General features: G+C 42.2%; 1 protein-coding gene across 1 annotated transcript in view; it reads right to left on the bottom strand.

Annotated features, from left to right (window-relative positions):
• ptprn2 (protein tyrosine phosphatase receptor type N2) overlaps positions 1-23,631 on the bottom strand; it is a gene marked incomplete at its 3' end in the record, with an annotated part of 118,515 nt that overhangs the window by 28,110 nt on the left and 66,774 nt on the right. The window contains exon 11 of the mRNA XM_084566781.1: positions 18,239-18,303. Coding sequence (XP_084422907.1) covers positions 18,239-18,303 — 65 coding nt within the window. The remainder of the gene's footprint in view (positions 1-18,238; positions 18,304-23,631) is intronic.

Below are 23,631 nucleotides of genomic sequence, written 5' to 3'. Positions count from 1 at the left end.
CTACTAGGGGTCTCTGTGTTTGGTGTGTGAATTGCTGTTTTCTCAGGCTCTCCCTTTCCTCTGCTCCCTCTCCCAGGGATTCAGTTATGTGAGCAGAATAAGGGAGATGGGGCAGTCTATTCTTCAAAGTAGGCTTTTACATTCAAAGCTGAAGTGAGCGCTGTAATAAGAGGCTACCACACAGTACAGTAGTTGTAAACTATATGAATGCTGCATTGGAGACCGGGTCTATTCTGAAAAAATAAATAAATCTCTGCCTAAAGTAAATTGTGCATAATTGGCTATGTCTTTTCTCTGCTTCCTTCTTAGATCGGCCAGAATAAAGAAAAAAAAAGGGAGTGGAAAATTGCAAGTTTAACAAGTTTTAGAGATAAAACTCACTAAAATGCTATCCTAATTAGCAATCAGTTTGAAAAAAAAAACTGATCCAATGGAGAGCAACAGCTGCACTTAGCAGGGAGAGAGAGAGAGAGAAAGGGGGATTATGGAGAGCACAAGGAGAGAAAAGGAGAAAGCCAAAGAAAAGGGGCGGTGAAGAGAGGAGAACGGGGGTCCTGTCAAATGCAGATGACGAGTCGTGGGGAGGGGGGGGGTGTGTGACGGGGGGCTCTCCAGTTTATTTTTTCCATTCAGAGAGCACCCCCTCCTCTTCTCTATTGTCCCTCAGTGTGACAGCTGGAGTTGGCAATGTGAAGGGGAGAACAAAAACGAGCTCGCTGTCCAGCCTGGGTCCGTGGCCGCATCGGACGCCACCCCACCTTCAAAAAGCGGAGCCAACCAGGCGGCCGGCGGAGGCAGAAATCTGAGGACTCAGACTGGTGGTGCAAAAATTCTTTATAGCATCCTCCAAAGCTGAAATTGTCAGTGTATTTTATTGTTTTACGCCGGTAAATGACACCTAACAGGTGACACTACATGCTTTCTGCACACTTCCATCCTGACATATCAGAACATTTTCAGGATCCAGACGCAATTTTCACCTTGCACAGTTCTCGTTCAGTTCGAGAGCAAGTACAAATTCCTTCTGCTGTGCTTGCTGTTGCACTAATGCAGGGCGGATGCAGAAGTAATGCATGGTGGGAGACTTGGTGGCCGCCAGTGAGTGGGTTTTATTACTGGTAAGAAATAAACAGTGGACCCTGAAGTTAATCCCCAGAAAATCAGTCCCCACATTAAGTCAACCATACGATCATATCTGTCTTGCTCTCTAGTGATCTGGAAGAAAGCCCTGCTCCCTCTTTTTCATATGAGATACCCTGGTATCTAAATCCACAGTCATCCAAACGAGAGTATCCTCCTGACACCACGGTGGATTGAAAATGTCTAACCAGACTCTTTCTTTACCTCCTCTTTGAAGGAAAGGCTGACTTTGGCACCTGTTGTTTTCCTTTACTTTAACTCTGCGTAAATGGACACATTTTCACACATTTCATCTACTACGCACCGCACAGTATGATTTCACAACTCCTGTCACTTCCCCCAGTGAGGCCAGTGCTAATGGTTATCACACCAGGGAGGTTTGACGTGCATCGATTCACTCCCACAAGAGGCTACGAGCAGTCAAATTCAGGAACACGCTGGAGTCACTCTTATGGTCACTAGTGATATTCGCAGATGCTGTCATGCCTGTGCGTGTTTCCTCCGGTTACTACTACTTCCTCGGGGTAACACATGTTCGAACAGTCGCCGTGAGTCCTGCAAGGCTTATCTGTCCTCCTCTGCTGTCGCCGCTCCGCGTGTTTGCCTCCATGACACATTTCAGGTTTCTAATGATAAAAAAAAAAGAAGAAGATGGAGAAGCGGCGAGCGGTGTTTAAACAATGGCAGAAAGAGGTATGCGACGCTTCACCGTGTCGCTGGGAGAGGGGGGGGATGAGGAATGTTAAACAAATGTCAGGATCAAGTGCACTACCTGGGGTGGCAGTGCAAAGGCAGATGCTTGTGTGTGAGTCCAGAAAAGGGATGAAGAGACAATAACTTATTACAGGCTGCAGGAGTTTTGAGTATATTTACATGTCTGTCCCTGTGTGTGTGCAGTCTGAACACACGCACAGGTGTGAGTGGAGGTTTCTTGCAAAATACACATCCATAATTCACCTGAGTGTGTATGTGCAATAGCTGGAGACCTTCGCCTGGATACATTAAAGCTTGTATTTGAGCAAACAGAAGAGAAAGGCAGCTTGCAAAGGAAAGGGAGGCAGCACACTGTTGGTGCACATATTGTATATATATATATATATATATATATATATATATATATATATGTATACCAATGACGGCACAATGCCATCAGTGAGAAGCTAATGTCATTTACAGTGCTGCACAGGAAAACCAACAGCTGCAATGTGTACCTGCAGACTTATAACGTGTTACACTGTTACACCAAATATAGTTGGGATTTTTGCTCGGCTCTTTGAAATGGGGCGCAATAAATTATTCATAATAATATCTGAGCAAGGCGGTTGGAGCGGCTCAATTTGGGAAGGTGTTGGAGGATTAGCTTCGAACTGTAGTTCAGAGAGAAATGTATGCAAAACAGAATGCATTTGGGTGTTCTCTCTGCCTCTCTCTTTCTTTTATTTTTTTCTTTCTTTCTGGAGATCCACCAGCTGTTATTGTTGCTGCTGAAGTGATATTACAAGATGAGGGAAAATATATCGCCCTGTCTGGGTTTTTTTTTATTTCTTTAAATGCTTGATTTATCTTATTACATTTCTAATGAAAAAAGAAGCATTAGTGTGAAGGCAAAGTTTGGTTTTGCGTACAGCGATGTCATTTTGGCGCATTGTTAGTTGCTGCACGGTGCAGTTTGATTTTGCCTGCCAGACATAAACTAGCACTTATGCAGAGATAAAATATGAAAGGTGACACTTTGCTCTCTTGTCTGAACTCCCCTTTTAAACATCACTTAAGGTGCAGAAACTTGACAGTGAGGTGAATGTCTTAAATGCATTGTGTCTCTGTGTGTGTGTGTGTGTGTGTGTGTGTGTGAGGGAGAGAGAGAGAGAAACACCATGTTTCCTAATGGATGATGTTCAAAGACACGAAAAGGTCCCATTTCTGGGTTTTACTTGAAACATCTGAATTGCTGTGTCTCATGCTCGTCACTCGCTCAGAGAGGAACCATTCAAAGCCTGCGTGTGTGTGTGTCAGCCTTGTCATTCTGGTATTTTCCCCAGATGAGCTTGTTCAAATAGGCCTCTTTCTTATGTGAATCCCGGTACAGGCTTTGCCCATGCCAAGTAGTTCAAAGCAGTAAACATCAAGGTAAATGCTATGCCTGTCATCCTGACTATATTTAAAGTAGGGAGGCAAAACCCCCCCCCCCCCCCCCCCCCCCCCCCACACACACACACGCACACACACACGCACAACAATGTGCACTTCAAAATGAAGCGGTGTTGTGGCGTCACAGCTCGGAATATGAAATCACACCTTAGTCGTGCAGTTGTAAAGTTTACAAGTGTTGATGATGATGTCCGTGTCCAGTGTGTGTTGTAGGTTTACTGATCACTTATTATTACCACAACACATCACCACATCGTAATTTTTAAGTCCATCCCCAATTCATGGTTTCTCCCGATGCTAGGAATGCCAGAGTCAACCAAAAACGTGAACGTCAAAAGTGGGGGAAATGTATGGAAGGAGCTGCTTTCCAGTGAATTTATAAGTTGTAAGTAGTTTTTCTGTGCATGCAGACCTATAAACCTAAACAATGTGAATTTAATTTAATTCGTTCTAAATGGGTGTAAGCAACCTTTTATAGATAAATGGAACATTTCCAGTCGAAATCAGCACCCAGCAGTTAAATCACTGTCTTTGCTAATTAATGACACAATATAGTAAAGAGCACGTTTTTCCTAATTAGATCTACACCTAATAAATCTGAACTTTTGTTGAGCAGCAGCATTAGTTAAGAGCTAAAGCTTGGAGGCGGTTCCTCATTCACAGATATCATGCTAAAATACATCATTATGATTATGTTTGAGTAAAAGTTTAAAAGTTTGACAGAGAAGTCCATTTTTTTATTTAATGGTTAACCAAACCATTAAGCCACTACTCAGAAAATAATGCACAGATTAATTGAGCAATTAAAAAAATAATCAGCAGATTATTAACTGATTGAAAACATAATTGTTTTCGGTAGTCCTACGCACAATGATTTAGAGCTGCACCCATTCATGTCACTTTTTCAAGATATGTGGCAGGTAGGTCGGTCCAAACATCTTGGGAGAACTTGCCACATTTCTTCTGTGGATGTATTCTGTCTCTTCATGTAGTCCCAGATAGACCCCATAACGTTGAAATCAGGGCTCTGTGGGGGCCGAACAATCTGTTGCATTGTCCTTCTTGTGGCAGTAGATACTTCTTTATGACTCTGCCTGTATGTTTTGGCTCTGTGCCATGCTGCAGAATGAATAATAAAATGCTTTCCTTATTGAAATGAGTGGTGGATCAGAATCTAAATGTCCAGTGTACCTAAAACCTTTGCACAGTTGCGTCTATTAAGCAATAAGTGAGTCCTAATCGCCCAATTCAGTTGGCTTATCATACTAAACTTTACATAGTGATAACCTATAACCTAATCTGCATTGGTTTATGCAGGTAGTTTTTTCAACATGCTAATGAAAACATCTTACAAAAACACACACAATTTAGTCCATTCCTAAACTTTTTCATTTGTGTATCCTTTTACAAGGCAGCCCTCCCAACTCTTAAGATATTGCTCTGAATACAGCTGCATGTACACCACATTAACAGACCTGCCATGTCTAGTTACGGTTGCTAAGCTATGATTGGCTAAATCTGCGTGAATGGTCTCTTAAGCCGAAGCGCAGCTTTAAATTTAAGCTCTGATCTTCTCTGTCAATAGCAGATTAGTAATTTCCAGACAAGACAAAGCTGTCAAGTGTTTTCGAAAATTTGAGCTGATTTACTTTTCCCTTAATTTGGTTAAAGTGCAGCTTTAACTCCCAACAGGTTTTAGCTGACAGTAATGATCCATCCTACCTGCAGCTGTGTTGACAATAGCAATAGCAATGTCTGACAGGGATACTGTTAAAATGCCAAACAAAATTAATTAATGAAAGTCACCAAACGGTGTTTAAAAATTCAACAAAAAATCATTTTGGTGTCGGTGAAGATGTTTGCACTGAGGTCTGACACTAAGTAAATTACAGTCAGATTTGCTTTAGTCACAATGTCAGGAATGATTTTTGAGATGTGATGAGTTTGTGATGAGGGAAAATTACAATAGTGTAGGTGAAAAGTCATTTGGCAAAAAATAAAACGGCCAGGTCCAGAGCGTGATCCGAGCTGGTTAAAACAGAACCCAATCAGTAAAAGTAATTGAAGGTAATACTTCACTCTATTGTGTGGAAAGATAAAAGAAGAACCACCACTAAAAATCATCCACAGTCAGAAACAGGGAGGAAAACACAGAGGTTTTAATTGTTTTGTTTGAATAGAATCCACACTACTTTTAGACTATTGTGTTCTCAGCAGGCTCTCTCTTTTTTATCTTGGAAGGAGATAAAACTGCAATTAATTTTGAAAGGGGGGAAAACAGTGAGACAATACATCAAGTCACACATGAGTGGTGGCAGGCAGGGATATGTGGGCTGCCGCGGAATAACAGAGGTAGTCAAAGGTAGCATTCATAATTGAAACCCCAGTCACAAGAGACTTAGTGGGCTGGGAGACTCTGATACTGAGACTGACAGTAAAGGGACAAAGAGAAGTGTTCAGAGGAGAGCGCGCAGTGACTTCGTGGGTTCAATAGGATGCCTTCTCTGCACACCTGAGTCTGCATACCATCTCAACGCCCATGAAACACTGGATTTCTCTATAACTGCTTAATCGTACCTCATTGGTGGTGAATCTGATTGTCTGAAGAGTTAAAATACACCATCAATCTATTAATCAGGTAAAGATGAATTTCTGGAGAATCAAAGCTTCCCACTGGACCACACCTAATCTTCTACTATTAACCTTCTCTTGCTAGTCTATATTTATAACTCTATGTTTTTGACTTTACATCTCCAGTAAGTGTTACCTATGAACTGACAGAAGGCACTGACAGAGGCAAGTAGGAGTCACTACCGGTGCAAGAAGGAAATGATCCCTCACCAGGTTCCCACCCATGACTTTGGCAACAAGCACAGCTGTTGGCGGCTGAATCAAGCCTTTGCCATGGAGGTAGGTGCATTTTAACTCATTATTAGAATACTTGTCCGATCTATCGCAATTCGTTTGTGATGACTTCATTTGGTAACAGTCATGGGACCTTATTTTAGTTTATTTAAGTACCGTATGTCCAGTAGTGCCCTGCGATAGACTGGCGACCTGTCCAGGGTACCCCACCTCTTGCCCAGTGACAGCCCCCCCTCCACGACCCTCCAGAGAGGACAAGCAGTTACAGAAAATGAATGAATGAATGAATGAATGTCCAGTAGTCAGAGGAGAGGGACAAAAATTATATGACCCTCTTTAATTACACATATGATGATTAATGACACTTATATTATCATTGTTTCCAGGGCCAATCTTGTGGCTGGTCACCAAGTAAAAATTCAGCTTTATTTCAGTCTATTACAGTCTCCAAAAAAGTCTCAGTCTCATAAAAAGAGCAAACTAGGAATCAAAAACAAACACAGTGTTCACTGTTTCTTAGTTTAGTTTCTAGTCAGCGCTGACATTTGTAATTTGCTTTACGATCCCGACCCAACGTCAACCTTGCAACTTGACCAGGTCATAGCACGGTGCTGTTTGTGCAGCCGGAAATGTCTCAGGAACTAGTCCTGGCAAGAATTTACAAGAAAAATGTGACACACCATTTGTATGACCATTGAGATTTAATTCTGAGCTGTCTGATTCTTGCGTAACAGTCCCTTCAGTTGTACAGATTTGTTCCATAAACTGTCGGCGGCTCTTGGTTTGGTACCTTAATGCAGTATGAAATGGTATGCTTGTGGAGCTTTTAATGTTCTGTGCAGCTGTGAGAAATGTACTGAATAGCATTTGACTGTGCAAAGGGGCTGCAATCCAGCCAGGGTTAAACAAGTGTTCACACTAAGGTCGTCCGTGCACTTCAACTGAATCAAATCTGGCATGTTCTCAAGTGCTGTTGAATATGGTGTACTAAGCAAAAGCCTGTAGCTTCAATGAGACCCTGGGCCTGTTTGTTTAAAGGCATCCGTGCCTCGTAGAGCACAGACAGAGCAAACAAAGCGAGAAGTAAACCAGGACAAGCATCCCAAGTGAAAAACCAGCCACGGCACTACTGGTCAGTTGTAGGGTTGGGGGTATTGGCAGGAGATGGAACTGTTTGGACACCCAGCCTCGGCACATTGTGTCCTTTTTATAGTCACATTTTTTTCATTTCGCCTGTCTGAAAACACCTAAATTGAATTTCGTTCATAATATGCAGACTCCCTAATACAATTTAAGTTCAAATTGCCCCTATGAAAATACCTCTCAAGACATTAGTGGATAATTATTCTTAAACGAAAACAATATACATTTCGGATCACACTGGATTAAGTTTATTGGACAGCCAACGCCACATGTCTCCAACTGTATCTCTGTGCTGGAGGATGTGCGGCATATTGAGGCCGCCTGCCCGAGCATATGCCCCGATGATCATCTACAACTTGTGTAAGTGAAGATATAGATGTAGAACCACAGGAGGCAGTGCGTGATAGGCTAAGGGTCGTATCCCTGTAAACGCACACAGCCCACAGCCTCATAAATTCTCATCAGCGTCTTCATTAAACATTTTCCCTTGTTATCACCATGACAACCCCGGACCAGCGTGCGCCCGCGGGGAGAGTCGTGTGTGCCTGTGTAACCCCGGGGGTTACTCTGGGGGTAACTTGGCACAGAAGGCCCATACCTCTTCTCCAGACTCGCTCTTACTATAGGGACCAATGGGGAGGGGTGAGGGGGGTTGTAGAGTGGCAGGCGGCCAGAAACGCTAGATCTGTTCCACGGCGATCACTTCTGACAGGCACTGGCTGTGTCTGGACTGGAGGCAAGCGCTCTGATTTCTCTCTTTAATTACTGCTAATCGGAGGAGCCGCAGCCCATGCTAATGAAGCCACACCAATCAGCTGGGGGAGAGTCAGGGGCCTCGCGCGGCAAAGCAATCCTCTGCACGAAGAGAGCTGACACTGCCTGCCCAGCGCCACAGCCTCCCTGTCTGTCTCACAGCTCCAGCAGCTTTATAAAAGTAGTCTGCCCTCGAGCCAAACCAGGCAGCACTGCTCTGCGAAAGAAACCTCTGTGAATCCCTAATGAAACTGCTGCCACAGCTGTAGTGCGGCCTCGTCCGCCTGTTTGCGGCTCACATCTTCCACTGCTTCGCGCCACAACCTCTGACAACAATACAAAGAGCGGCTGATAAGAAATTCTGAAGGCTGAATTAATTATGATTTATGTCAAGATTTTGATGGCTCTGTAACGTAATCATACATTGACGGCTCATTATTGTAAATGCATATAATCAATCTAGCCTATTTTCACCCACAAACATAATTACACTGTATGGCTTTTAGTGAAGCTGTGACGATGTCTTTTTTTTTTTTTTATTCCTTCAAAGTGAATAATGTAATGAATAGTGACAGACATGTGATTGCATGTGTTTGTGGACCTGGCTTGCAAAGATCCTTTCGTCTTTTGTTGTATCCAACAATAAAATGTAATTCCTTCTATTAGTTCTTCATGTTGATGAAGCTGTGAAGAGTTTATTCTTCTTCCTCAGAATTATACACATTAGCCCCAATAGTGGGAGACATTAGTTTCATCTATTTGTCATCTTTGACATTTTAATTGTTCTAGCAGTTGGACGAGTTATGAGACAAATCCAACTAGTCTGAAGTATTTATCTGAATCAGAATAATTACTGTATGACATGCTGTATATTTCCAAGCTGCATAGATGCAACTGTGTTCCGTTTTTAGCGCCTTCCCGCGCTGAAATTGTAAATGATCCAGGCTTTGATCATCGGGAGCTACTGTTCACGAGCTGTTAATCCTATTTTTGCATAGGTCTGCACCTGTACCACACAGGGTGTTAGCTACATCTGTGCATTTGCCACTGACACCTGACAGGACGAGCCCACTCGTGAATGTAAATAGGCGCGTTGGCAGCCACGTACACATGAACATATCTGTGATATGTGAAGCGAGAAACCCCTTAACATCGGGGGGCTTCTCTAGTTCGTAGAGCGCTATCACCAACTGATGTTCACTGCTGCTTTTTTACCTTCACACGAGTGTCAGATTTGCAATGATTGCATCATACTTTAGGATGAAAGATAACACATATTACACATTACAGGAATGTCTTCAATTTGTGGCTAAAGGGTCTAATTAAACTAAGAATGCTGTCAGATTAACATTTTTTAGCTAAATTAAGAGGAAAGGAAGGAAAAAGGAAAAGATCATGCGAAAAAGAAAAATCATAGTTTGAACTTCTGCAAGTTTCCTTCATCTAAATTCCACATTCCACCCAGATACAACCATATGTCTCCACATTATTTAAAACAAGGCTGCTTTACGCTGCTCACGAAGAGCTGACATTCTGCAGATACACACCGTAGATTTCACAGTTGTAAAATTAGTATATAAATATTTAATGCGCACTAATTATATTCTAAGTCTGAGCACCTTACATATCGGGAGATCTGAGAGGTGAGACGCCGAAAACAAATATAGACCATGTGTCATTTCACACATCTAAATATTTCCAGGCAATTCCAACGTGGCGTTTTAAAGCACAACCATTAAATGTTGTAAAAGCTACTTAGCGCCATAACGGTCTAGTTCCATTTCATGCTTTATCGCCACAGATGGAAGATATTCATACATCCTCCCAAGTCAAGGTCATCATATAAAAGACCATAACAGCTCATCAAGCAATTTAGTTGACCTTGCCATGCAGAAAGTAACTAGCAGTTACAGCAGGATTCACAATTACAGTCAATTAAAGTCAATAAAAGATGATATGACAGTTGATTACGTTTAATTTACTGAGAGCAACGCGGCTGCCGTATTGTGCGCACACTGAGCAATAATTAATCGACTGCCTCACAGCTAGCACAGACTGAAACAGTGGTGATTTAATAAAATGACCAGTTGGTACATAAAGAGGAACGTGTATAATCTTCTTAGATAATACAGTACATGTGTAGGAGTAGTTTTAATTCTCATAATAATCAAACAACTCTACCTGTCTTGCTTCTCTGACGCCTTAACTGTTAGATACTCTGGGTTAAATGTAGTCAAACAAATACTACTGCCCTAATTTTGTTGTGATGCTAAAAAGATTACCACGGGCCACTGGTTAGCCTGCAGCAAGGGCTTTTCCTGCTGCTGCCAGTGCCTAGGTGCCAGATGCGCTAGGCAAGTAGCTGCATGATAAATGGCAGAAGGTGAGAGCTCTGCGGCCGGGACCGGGAGCACCCTGCCCCTGCATCCCGCTGCCAGTCCCTTGGCATGCGGCTTGTCAGGCCAAATGGCAGCCGCATCCCCCTTCAACGCTGACATTTAAAACCTCTGCCATGCTATCCAGCTGTGGACACCGCAGGCCCTCCCCCTCCTACTGAACCCACAGCCTCTCCCAGGCACCCGGCCCTCAACCCCACTGCTGCCGCTGCCAGACTCCTCGTCGGCAAACTTCCAAAAAACAGCCAGTGTAACCAGCGCAGTGAGGCATTGTTTAAAATGAAAGAGCAGAATGTGCTCGAGGTGGACGACCTCACACCTGAGGATCACTGTTTCCTAATTCTTTAAAAAGTGTAGATTGATTTGGGGAAAACCTAACTTCTGTGTCCAAGTAGGAAAGCTAAGAAGCAAAACAGATACTAATCTAGACCTGAGCTACAAAAGAAGCGCCCAATTAATTCTTTACACATCTCCATGGTGAAGATACTAATACTTTTACTGGAACATGCAGCTTTAGCTTCAGTCAGCTTGATAAGTAGCTATCAAGATCATATTTAGCACCTTCTAATTTGAAAACAAGCCAGTGCTTTAGTTTCAAGCCAGAAACTCATGAGGCTAATGTTAGCTTAGCTAAGGTTGATAAAAATCTGCCAGGGACAATTGTTATTTTTGTCACTATGGGACCTGAGCGAGTAACTTTCCACCATTTATAAGATTTATTTTCCATGCTGTAGCTCTTTAGCTGTATTTAACTCCTAAGGTAGCCTTATCTTGGAGTAGTTGAGCTCTCTCATCACCAGATAGGAGATACTCTGTGGTGAAGATGGAGAACAGGCAGCAGGGTGTCCGGTCATTATTTCTTCTTAAAATACTGCCAAGCAGGTCAACCTGCACCCACGAGGATGTCAATGGAGCTATTAAGTCTGCTTTGAGTGAGATGTTTTTTGTTTTTTTTTTATGTGTCAGTCCCAGAGGTCTCACTTCAACCCAAAAAGCCTTTAGGTCTAAATAGTCAAAAGTCACCAACAATAGCTTCAGAGGCCTCTTGGGGAAATGTTAATTAACACTAGCATGACTGCAGCCACACAAACACTGTACTAGTATTTTATACAGGCTTCTGGGCAAAGATACGACAATAGGAACAAGCAACAAACATCTATATTTTGTGGTTAATTGTTTGTTCGTATAAACATCCCGTGGCTCTATTCTACAGAAAACTGCCCAACAGTAGAAAGTATGCTATAATGAGTATTTCTACTAATTATTTGAGAGTCTGAATAAAAATAAGTTGGAAGTATTTGAACCATTTGGGTGTTTTTACAAGGCACTAGTACGCTAATACATACGATGTGTTTCATTACAACTAGTCGGAAAATGTATTTCATAATTAAATTATTATTTGGTCGTTTCACTGAGATAAAAACTGTATTGTAATACTGGTTTGCTTAAAAGCAGGGAGGTCTTGGAGGGCTATCAAATCTCAAGAGCCTCTCTTTCCTCTAAACGCACCATTTTCTTTTGACATTTAAGAGAAATTCACTGTAGAGGAGGCAGACTTTGAAATTTCTTCACTGGCAGCACTTTAAGCGGTCCAGGATGCAAAGCAGCTGCAGTACACATCAGCAAAGATTTTCATCTCTGCCTTCTAATATATCCCAATACGAGAAGCTGCAATGTTTGGTTGATTAATTAATCAACCAGTCAACATAAGATGAACTGAAGCTGTCATTTTAGCTATTTTGCAAGCTAAATAATTTCAAACATTCTCCGGTTCAACCTCCTCAAAACTAAAAATGTTTGGCATTTGGAGGTTTAGTAGAATAAAACAAGCTTTTTAAAGATGTGATGATCATTAGCAGAACACCAACATTTTTGGTTTGGAGGAAGCAGGGCTATTACCTAAACTATTTATACCAGTGTGAATTTTAATCAGTGCGTTTTTGCTTTAATTCAAAACCTAGACCTCCATAGTGCCCCGAAGGCCACACTGGCCTTGAGCTTCTTCTTGCCGAAAGAAATGACCAAGAAAAAAAAACCCTCTTATTTAATACCTTAGCAGAGGCGGCTGTATTGCCCTTCAACAGGCTGAGTAAAAATACCACTGTCACCTATACACAGCAACCGTACCACTCTTTAACAAAGGCAGTGGAACATAAAAGAAGCAAAAGGTAGGAGAGTAAACACTTTACATTCTGACACTCATTAAAAACAGACAAGTCCACCCTTACCCGAGGGAGACCACACGTCATGATATAGAGAGAGGCAAATACCAAACTGCATGGCATGGTATCAAAGGCATTTCTGCAGTCCAAAGGTCAGGTGATGGTAAAAGGTTGCTGAGAAACGAAGCTGCTGGACGGGCTTTCATCAGTGGGAGGCAGCTGGAGTCTCCAAAGAGGAAGTGTTACTCGGGGCTGCAGGCACAGTGGGGCTGCTCCAATATGACATTTCACATCCAGATCTGCCACAGTAATGGCATTTTAGCCACTTTTAAAGCAGCCAGATTGGCCTTCCTGCATTGCTGAAATTTTTATAGGCGGCAATTTTTTTATTGTTTGGGTTTATTACAGTGTCTGAAGAAGATTGGATAGGTTGTCAATGGGGAAAAGGCAATTGAGGGCCAATGTGGGATTGATTGGCTGATACAAATACACACTAACTGTTCCACACTAAACACACAGCACAACGCAAGGAAGGGCAGAGCATGTACCCCGCAGAGCAGCAGAGCCACTCTCATTTCCTGTCAGGAGCCACATTCATGTATAAATGTGAAAAAAATAAAATAAAATAAATAAAAAAAGATCTTCAAATTAACATAAAAATGTATTTTTCTCATCTTGTGATTCTTACAGCTTGAAAAACCAACATGGAAAAATATGTTTTGAAGCATAGCATCTGCCCATGCCGTTACAGGATCAATTTGTACAACTCTTGTCACAGTTATTTATTTATTTCAGCCAGCATGTGTCTCTTCTCTCTGGTAGGAAATGGTCAGCCTAGTTTCCCTTTGAAGTCCCCGCTGAAATTATTTGTCCCATTCGCTCGGAGGAATTGCAATTGCTGGTGGCTGCACATGGTATTTGTTGTTAAGTGGAATACGCTTCGATATTCAGGCTTTGTTAGATTAAAGGAAAGCTGAATGCACTGATATTGCCTGATAACCATAATATAAGAAGTATGCAAATAAATATTAATGTAAAAAAGTGTTCCACCAAAACAAAATGCAAATTTAAAGTGATCATCCCCGAAGTTAGTGGATCCGGTTGAGTGCACTAGAGGTTACTGAACAAATGGGCCTTTTTCATGTTTGGATTGTATAGTATATTGACATGAAAATGTTGATAAGGGCAGCGTACATTAGACTGAATATCAGGGAGAAGCAACACCCGAAAAAGGCTCGACTGCCGCATGCGTGCAGTGATAACATATTGACCGCACAATTTTTATCATGTTCACCTTCTTAGCTTAGATTGCAAATATTTGCTAACTAGCACAAGTACATCTGAGGCTGACTGGATTGTGAATAGTTCTCTAGAAACATGCTGCTAAGGCTAATAAAATAAAGAAGAAACACCGTTGCTACTTAGCGACGCTAACTCTTCAAATGGAACTTGTGGGGTTCTGGTTACGATGTGGGACCAGGGTTGCTAGGCAACTACTGCCACCAAGAAGCCACTCAGGCTAACAGTTTAGCGAGCTAACAACCGTTTAAATACAAGGCATAAGACGTATTATAAAATTACAAAAACACAACAAACCAACAACTAAATTACAGTATATTAATTTATCATCGACAACATTATAAGGTTGTGAATCCCACAAGAGAGGGCAGTTCATACGGACTTCCCTCATGTACTAGGCCTACATGGTAAACATTTAAACGTAGCGTTAAACATATGTGCAAACTCATCACAAAGATGTTTACACCAATATAATATAATGATTGATAAAAAGCATCCTTACTGCTGAAAAGTTGAATTTCAGCGTGAAACATGTTGCAGTCTGTCCTAATTTGAACATGAAATATCACGTTCAGTTGTCCAGACTGAGGACATCTGAACAATTACAGCGTTTTTCACAAGGAAGCCTGTCAGAACATTTACACCTAGCATTAATTACGGCGCAGGATATTGGAATGAAAGCCTTCAAATCCATTGCGAGGGGTCATCATTACGTGACCTTTCTCTGAAATGAGTTTTGCCTCTGTGCCTCTGCACTCAGTCATTTGATTAGAAATAAAACGCGTGCTTTCTGCCATCATAAGACGCTGGCATTCTCCAGTTGTTCTTGCACAACTCGGCACAGGGCAGGATTATGACCTAGAGTTGATTTCACCTAGTATAGAAATAAGTAGTGCATATAAAAGGTCTCATAAGCTTGCATAATACTAGAAAAATGCACACTTAAGCCCTATAAATACTGCTCACGTATACGGAGGGACAAACATTGCCACAGTGCAAATGTTAACACTGAACACATTGACTGTACATTTTTCACATGCATAAACAACACATAAACGGTGCAGAGCCTCTCTCCGTCTGCCATATATGATTTACATTTAGTGGTTGAATAATCAGTTGACATGCAGCTCTGGGGATTTTCTGCTTAATGAGCGCCTCTTCTCATAAGCAGTTTGCCGGAGTTATCTCAAACACGAGACCGCTGTCAAAATGTCAATGAATCTCAATTAAACCACCAACTTAATCACACGGGGACCGTCTCATTGCAGCAGGCCGGATGTGGAGATGCCTCCTCTGTGCATTCACTTATTTATTTATTTTAATATTGGCGTGAAGAAAACTGGGAAAACACCATTAAAAATGTTTTTCATGTCATTAGCCATTAATTGTAAGCGTTCAGAGGAATTTTTAATTAAGCAGGTATATGTGGGAATATTCAAATCTGGTTTTGTGAAGGCTGTGTGAAGATTTTTTCAGCTTGTGTGTGGAGCTGTCAGAGTGATTATAAACTTGTTTCTAGTTTCTAAATATTTAAATATTAATGTGGAGGACGGCATTTGCACACTCTGATCTGTGTAAATCTTTGTGTGATCTTTATTAACAGAGCATGTCTGTGGCTATTAAGGCCCTAATTGACTGAGAAGTATTTAAGCCTCAGAAAATAAGCTTTAAGTAAGATTTAAAAGTTATTCAATTCATTTTTGAGTACACTCTCAGCTGCAACTTTCGAGTTTCAGATTTGCTGTTTGGCCTAGGATCGTAGAATACTTTGTGTATTTTCCTAACAAGCTACTGCATCCAAAAAACATCTGACTGACATGCCCCTCCCTTTTCCAAACCATCTTTCTGAGCCTTTTATTCCCTCGCTTCTCCTCTCAACGCTCCCGTATGGTACCAGTCATGCTGTGTCTATGGCTGTCAGCGAAAGCAACCCTTTTGCCTGGTGCCTAGTTGCCGTCTCCAGCTTGGGGTGTGACTCACCAACCCCTCCCCCGCCCCCCTTTGGCACAGAAAGAGAGGGAGATATGAGGAACCAATGGGGGGAAGCGGCAGCGAGGGATTCATGGTCAGAAAGCTTTGTGCCTTTTTGCGAGGATGATGTTAGAGGAGCTACTGTGTCATTTGATCTGCCAGGATTTATTTTCTACACTTGCAGTGCTAAGCGTCCGATAATAACACCTATACTTTCTGAGTGTATGGTTTCAGTGGTGCATGAATATAGACAGCAGAGCCAGTTTGTTCAAACCATAGATTCCTTCTCTTCCTCTCGGTTTTTCACACATCTAGACTGATAAATTGCTGTGAGGAGACCTCAGTTTGCCAGTTGGGTTTCCGCAAGAGTGCAGCTTCCACTTGGGAACCAGCTGTTAATATGAAAGATGCTGGGAAAATACATTGCTTACTGTTACATACATTAAGAAAGAAAACCAAAGTAATAATTTTTCTGCTTTTTTTTTCTCCTCTTCTTGTCGGCAAGCCAACTTCTGTGCGATCTATAACGGAGTAGATATTGCTCGGCCTATTGATTGATGTCTCCTTCCCCCCACTTTGACATTTGCTTATCCCCGTCCGCATCTACTGCTATTGACGTTCGCTCTATCTGGACATCTTCCTAAGCTGTTTTGTCATTTGTCACCTCTTAAATAAAAACGGAGGAAGGGGAGAGTTGCCAGTGATAAAACTTAATGATACCGACCACCGCAATGGTTTTACACAAGCCGAGGGAAAGAATGCTTCGCTTAATTTCCAGCTCTATACCTCTTATGGATCCACACAGCAGCATATTTCTATTTCTGTCACTAATAAGCAGACTAAAGCAGACCCTCTCTGCAACCTCTAACATGCAGTCACTCACAACTGTGGTCAATTTAGTGCAAATATACTGAAAGCAGGCTTTTGCTTTAACACCTTTTAAACTAATGCATTTGAAGAGCTCACTCCACAGGCTCTCCTATCAAAAGCTACTATTTTCCCCCAAGTTACCCTCAACTCTCCACTTCTTGGATACAAAACGGTGAGATCAACACATCCACATCATAGCTATTAAAACACCCTCCGAGTGAGTTTTCAGGATGTATAGTTTGCCAGCTTACTATATGTAGTACACTAAATGCCACACTTCCTTAACATGTATTTCCCACAAACACAGTCTGGCGCAGATTTTCTCCCCATGAGGTGGAAGACAGATTCTTCCTTTTCTCCCTCCCTCTTTCCATCTTTCCCTCCCTCACCCTGGCTCCTGCAGAGAGGCTATTATTGCGGCTAATTATCTACAAATAGGCCCAATATGACAAACACAGCCCCGTACCAGTGCCGGCTAAGCGCAGGAATCAGTCTGAGTGGGAATAAAAGAATGAAAACGAGGCGAGCAGAGGCGGACAAAGAACGGGACGAAAAGTCACGGGGAAGGAAAAAAAAAACTCGAATCAAAGATAATTGAGAAGAGCGGGATGAAGACACAATGTGGAATAAGGTGAGAGAAAATGTGGTGCTAAAAAAGATATAAGTGGGAGGCAGATGGATGAAGAAAGACACCAAAAAGGAGACAGCATAGAGGGAACTAACATGGGAAAATGATCTTGTCTATACAGTGTCTGACGGTTGTTGCCATTGGCAACTGTCCTGCGATGCACAGGCCGCATCCACTTAGCTCCCAGCATGCCTCATGATCAGGGCAGCTCAGGGGTCTAGGGCTGTCTGTCTCATTTCCATAGAGAAACTCATTTACCAGGCAAGCATAGAGAGCTATGACGCATCAATGGGTGCTTGATTAGATCCTTACCTCTGATACATATGAATATTTATCAGTGTTGAATAAATACACATTTACCCCCCCTTTCATCCGGATCAACCAGAGAGTCCTCCTGCTCTCCTCTTAATTTTTTCCAATGAATATGTCACAGGAGCATCAGGGCTCCCTATAGTGACAGCACTCAGGATAATCTGGTTATTGTTGCACGGAGGCGGTGATCAGGACTCATTTTAAGTTTCACAAAATGCATCAGGCTTTTGTCTTGTTCTTTGTTTGTCGTGGTGGCAACAGCTCTCAGAGACCAAAACTAAATGAATATGGGGGAAAGTAATCACAGCAACTCACTTAAAAGGATATGTGTTTGGAATTCATTGCTACAGAAGATTAGTGTTTGGCTGCACAGCTGAAGCTGCAGGTGTGATACAGATGCCAGGACAAGTTGAAATCACAGAGTTATTCCTGTTCCATGAACCCAAACACAGAGTATGCACACAGTCACAAGCGCGCCCACTCTCACCCTTTTAAAGGGTTTAAAAAAAAAGAACACAGAGCTGAATAATGGATATTTTAGTTTTACTTACATCACTAACTCCGGCCTCCACTATCTTCAGGCCGGTTTCCTTCTCCAGCTGCCGCTTCTGTTGGACTGCACAGGGAGACAAAAGCAGAGGAGGTGTTGAGTATGAGCAGTGGATGACAAAGTATGAAGCACATTTTTCACTTCCTGAGGCAAAACAAGTGGTCAGTGAAACTGAGAATGATGCAATGGATGTATCAGCCTGAGTCAGATGTCAAACTGGTCATAGAGAATGACCGGCCTACACACACGGAAAATTTTCGTCGAGAGGAAAGACTGAACTGTCTGAAGGGTAAGACAGCAGCTGACAGCAGTCTGCGGTAGCTGTAGGCCTGTAATATCTAACAAGACCTGTTAGACAAAATATTAAGACGCTAAAGTGGCGTACACACAGGTGGAGACTAGCAGTAATGTGGCAACAAGAGACCATGGAAGGTTAACGAAATTCAGTTGTTGTTGGCTTAAAAAAAACTTTGGATGAGGCAAAGTGGGCAGGCGCTAGTCAGCCACCTTGTGTCTGTGTTTGAGTTCACTGTGATAGAGTGCAGGAGTCACAGCGAGCAGGCTTTCAGTGGAGATGTCTTTGCTAGATTTCATTTCAAGCTGCCATCTTGTTATTTAGTCACATAGACATACTGTCTCTCTGTAGACTTCCTTTCTTTCTTTGTGAAGCTTCCATGATGTTGTCTTCACTACCAGCAGCCTCTGCAGGGTTCAGAAACTGCTGATCCATAACAGTTTTTGCCATTCCCAGCTGTATTTGCTTTAGCCAATGCTGCAGTTAGATTTACGGGGAGGCGCACGTCTGCTTGCAACTGCTTTGATGCAGAAATATGATAAATGAATCTGTGGCAGGTATGATGACCAGCATGCCGATTAGCTCTTGACACGAACCACAGACGAGGTTGATGTCGCTGATGTCGTTGCTGAGATTCTGACCGTATAATGGTGCTATATTAGTAATCTGGTGATCACCAAGTGTGTTTACAATTCATCATGAGTGGAGCATGAACATGCGTACCAAGACATTACACCTAAAACGTGTGTCAGGAAGCCACCATTGTCTTTAAGATTAATCCACCCTGAAGCTTTAACATCTTTAGTAAATTCATGGCTATTTATCTCTATAATATAACGAAGTGATGGACCACTATTGCTGTGATTGTGCATGGTTGAGAGGACGAATGCCGAAAAAGTTCACCAGTAAAAATGCACTGTTGTCCTCACACATGTTGAGCCAGACCCACGGAAGATCACCAGAAAGCAGATGAAGCGCTTGTGGATTCGGAGCACACAATAACTTGAGCTCCTGCCTTTGTTCTTGCAGTAATTAATACACCACCAGAGTTTGATCCTCACATCTACTGATCTAATCAAATATGGCATGCTATTTCCAAAGCTTTGTTCGCGAAGGATATTCTCATGCAAATCAAACTAAAGTGAGGCAATGTTAAATATCCGTCGTTCAAGATCACACATTTCGCCGACTTGTTCCCCCCCCCCTCCTCGTGCTAAACACCCCTTCCTCACTTTGATGGAAACATTTATATTCGAAAACAAAATCAAAGGGACCTTAATAGATTATGCCAAATTATAGAGTGAAGGGGGAAAAAATGGAGCATAATTTTAATTGAGTATGTTAGCATGTGAATGTGATTGGTAATGGGGGGGAAAGGAAAAAGAGTGAGAGTTAAAGGGAGAAAGAGAGCAGGTCCTTTAAATCCCATTTCCCCAGATGAAGGCTATGCAAATGACCCTGAAGAGCTGAACCCCACCTCACACTCCAAATTCGGCAAGGGCCTGTTTAATTAGTATTTTAATCTATCCCAGTGATTCCACTCAGTCCACAATGTATGCAGAATCCTATCTAATTAAGCACGCTACTTTTAGGATAATCATCCATCTCCCTCGCTCTTCTTCTGTCGCCTTTTCTCTTTCTGGTTATTAGGGACCCTGCAAACATTGATCATCCTATCATCTCATCAACATGGCAGCAGAGGGGACATCTTATATTTTAGGTGTCAGCCAAGGGTTTCTGAAGGATGGTTAGAAAGGAGCGTAAAGAAAGCTGTGAGAGAGCTGGAAAGGTCAAATATACATTCAAAGTTTCTAAAGTGGAGTGCCACGCAAAAGAAGAAGAGAGAAAAAAAGAAAATCTTAGGCCATTAGGGAGAGGAGAAAAGTCTTCAACTGGCATGTCTCCAAGATGAGACTCATTTTCATTTCATGTTGCCACCCCTGTATTTAGTCACAGACATATTGGCTCTCCATTTATAGCTACAGTACCTGCTCGGTCCTGGTGCTTTTTAGGAGGGGGGTAATGAGCGAGGTAATTGGGCCCAGCTGGGTGAGGGCGTAGGTGGTGGGGGGAGGCGAAGCTGCTTAAAGGTCACGCAACGTTTTGGCCCTAATGAGGACCCCTCTGGGGTTGCAACACATCATGAGTCGAGCTACGAAAGATTAGCCAGGAATCGACACACATACGCATCACAGCAGCCGCAGCTCAGGTTTGACTGACAAGCTGACATTAACCGTCTTATGGTGAAACCAGAGAAGCCTGAAGGTCAGTATTTACTTGTGAATCAAAGCTAAAAACTCTCCAATCAACCTGAGGGGAAGGACAGTCCCACAACAGCCACTTTAAATGTAAATACAATGTACTTGCCAAGCTCATTAGCTGGCGACTGGATGAATGTGGGCAGCTTTGAGAATCCAGCCAATGGTTGTTCTCTCACTGACTGTGCAGATAACAGCCCACGGCATCTCTTTTTGGTCACCCCTTATATTAACCTCCCACTGGAGCTCACTCTCTTTCTCTCATAGACACTCGCACAGATTTTGTAAGCTTCAAATTAGCCACCGAATACTCCTGACAGACTGTGGAAAAGAGATGTCAGGTCTCATTTTAGAGAGGCTCCTCCAGCCATTTTAATAGGCATTGTCTGAGCCTATCTAGTCTCATTTCTAATATCTAGATCTGAACCCTGCTGCTCATTTGATCTTCCTGGTTTCCGAGTCATATCGAGCCAAATCATCTGATGTTCAGCAGGCAAAAGAAGCACAGTGCAGCCAAAAGGGTTTTCATGTGTGTTCAAATGTGCTCTGTTTTGATGCGCTTTTGATGGAAATTACATACAAGGGCAACAGATTTAGAGGATAATATAAAAAAAATAGGAGTGCCTGAAAATCAAAGGGAAGGGTAAGGGTTAGGAAGCTTTTGCAGCATAAACTATTACAGTTGTTATTTTTAAGATCGTCATAAAATCAAACCCTGCTCCAATTTAGAGCTCACATTTGAACATAAACAGTTAATTATGCCTCTTTATATATGTTCCTATATAGTTGTTTTTAATGTCAGTGGAGTCTGCCATTCCGCAACTGTATTCAAATTCCTACCAGTGCACAAGGGATTCACAGTAATAGATGAAGTGTTGTAATCTAGTGTTTGTGTTTTACCTTTATCTCACTGATATAACACTTACATTATTCTAACACCATATCTAAGAAAGCAGAACATTTCCTACAGCTGCTGCTTCGCATTAAAAGTGTCCAACAGACAAGACAGCTTTATTGTTAATCACTCACAGGAAACACAATGTACTTGCTTGCACTCAAACCGCAACCTAAGGGTCTGAAAAATGAACGAGCAAGTGCCACGAACTGCAGTTCCACAAACGGCCACTTGAGGGTGGCTCCAAAAGTGAGTCAATCCCCACAGACCTACATGTTGAACTTAATAGCCGAAATAAATACGTTATCAGCCTGGTACAAAAATCGTTTTAGTTTTTATAGCTATTTTCATTTACTCACTTATTAAAATGATGTACATACTTAACGTTATGCATAAATAAGGGTGTGGGGTGGCGTCTGCAGTGGCTAGCTGTCTGGTTGTGTCATTTGCAAACCTCAGCTCCAGTGAAGACGACCAGCATCACCAAGGTGGCGTCCATCTTTAAACGCAGACAGTGACCGCACTGTAAACACATCTTCTGCTTTTCTGTAGCTGCTTAACACAAGTAACCATGGCTGTCGCCAAATGAACCAGGACGGCAAACTTAAAAATTCTAACTTCGGATTAGATTTTTAAATTAGACTCATTCACACGCAGCTCTGCTTTATGAACAGTACACTTATCACAGCGCCTGAACATCTCAGCCTCCACCTATTAATTATTTCAACTGCTGCCAAAGATTTTCTATTTCAAAATTTACACTCGTGTCATCAAATACTAGGAGTGGGGAATGTGCTTTGATTTAAACCGTGATTACTGCGTCTCTGTTAAGTATGCGGCGGCTCAGGCAGGTGAGCAGAGAGAACAGAGACACACTTCAAAAACTCATCAAGGATTAGTTGAGGAAGAGGAAAAGGCCATTTCAATCATCCATCTAAAAGGGTGATTCAGAACATTGCTGCTTTTCCTTGACACTAATGAGGGAAAAAAATATATATAAATAACAAAAAACTGCCACATTTAAGCTTGATTTTATGTGACCTTTAAATTACTCTGTATGCATATGCACTTGACAAAAATGATCTTGCGCTGAGAGGCAGTTTGATTAAAATGTTGCTTTTCTCCACCATATGCTAAAAACTGACACAATTGTGCACTCCTCATCATGGAGTCTAATAGCAATTCAGAAATGATTATCATGAAGCCATCAGAGCTTAAAGTCGTGAATATATATATTCATTTCTCTTATATACGACAGGGTTGTTATTGTTAGAAGCAATATAAACTTAGCATCAGGAGACAAATCGTCCACTGTAGGCTGTGAGTATTTTGTATTTCAACACAGCACATCCAGCGCTGTCACATGATCGTTATGTTGCCTCTTTGGCCAAATGGGGGAATATAGTTGACAAAATGCATATTTCACCACCTTCTGATTGATCTGTTAATATTGAATAACATCCACATCCATTCCATCCATCTGCCCCCTCCCTTCTCCGCTCCTCGGGTCGTCTATATTCACCACTTCCATCGCTCCATCCGTCACTCCAACCAAACAAAATGAAAGTGTTTATTGCGGAGGAGGGCTGACGCTCACGCCTCTCCACAGCCGTTAGCCTTATCAGCAGGCAATCGCTCCGATATTAAAGCTGCCATTCCGCCCATCACTTTCCCCCTGCACATATGATGGCTGTCTCTACCTATCAGAGGTGGAGACTGGAGAGAGGAGGAGGTGGGGAGGCAGAGGAAAAGAGGAAAAGAGAGGGAGATGCACCTGATCCCCCTGACGGATAAGTTGCATGGCAACCCATTTTTCAGTCAAAATCCTGAGCGGGAAACAAAACAATAATATTCCTTCATTGCTGGGAGTATGAAGAGCCGTCGGACTGACTTCCGAGCGGCAGCACATTTATTACATATATGATATATAGGTTACCATGTATGTG

Source organism: Chelon labrosus (genome assembly GCF_963514085.1).
Source record: "Chelon labrosus genome assembly, chromosome: 18".
In the NCBI taxonomy this organism is placed as follows: Eukaryota; Metazoa; Chordata; class Actinopteri; order Mugiliformes; family Mugilidae; genus Chelon; species Chelon labrosus.
The sequence above is the reverse complement of the archived record's forward strand: the minus strand, read 5'-3'. Positions and strand labels throughout refer to the sequence as shown.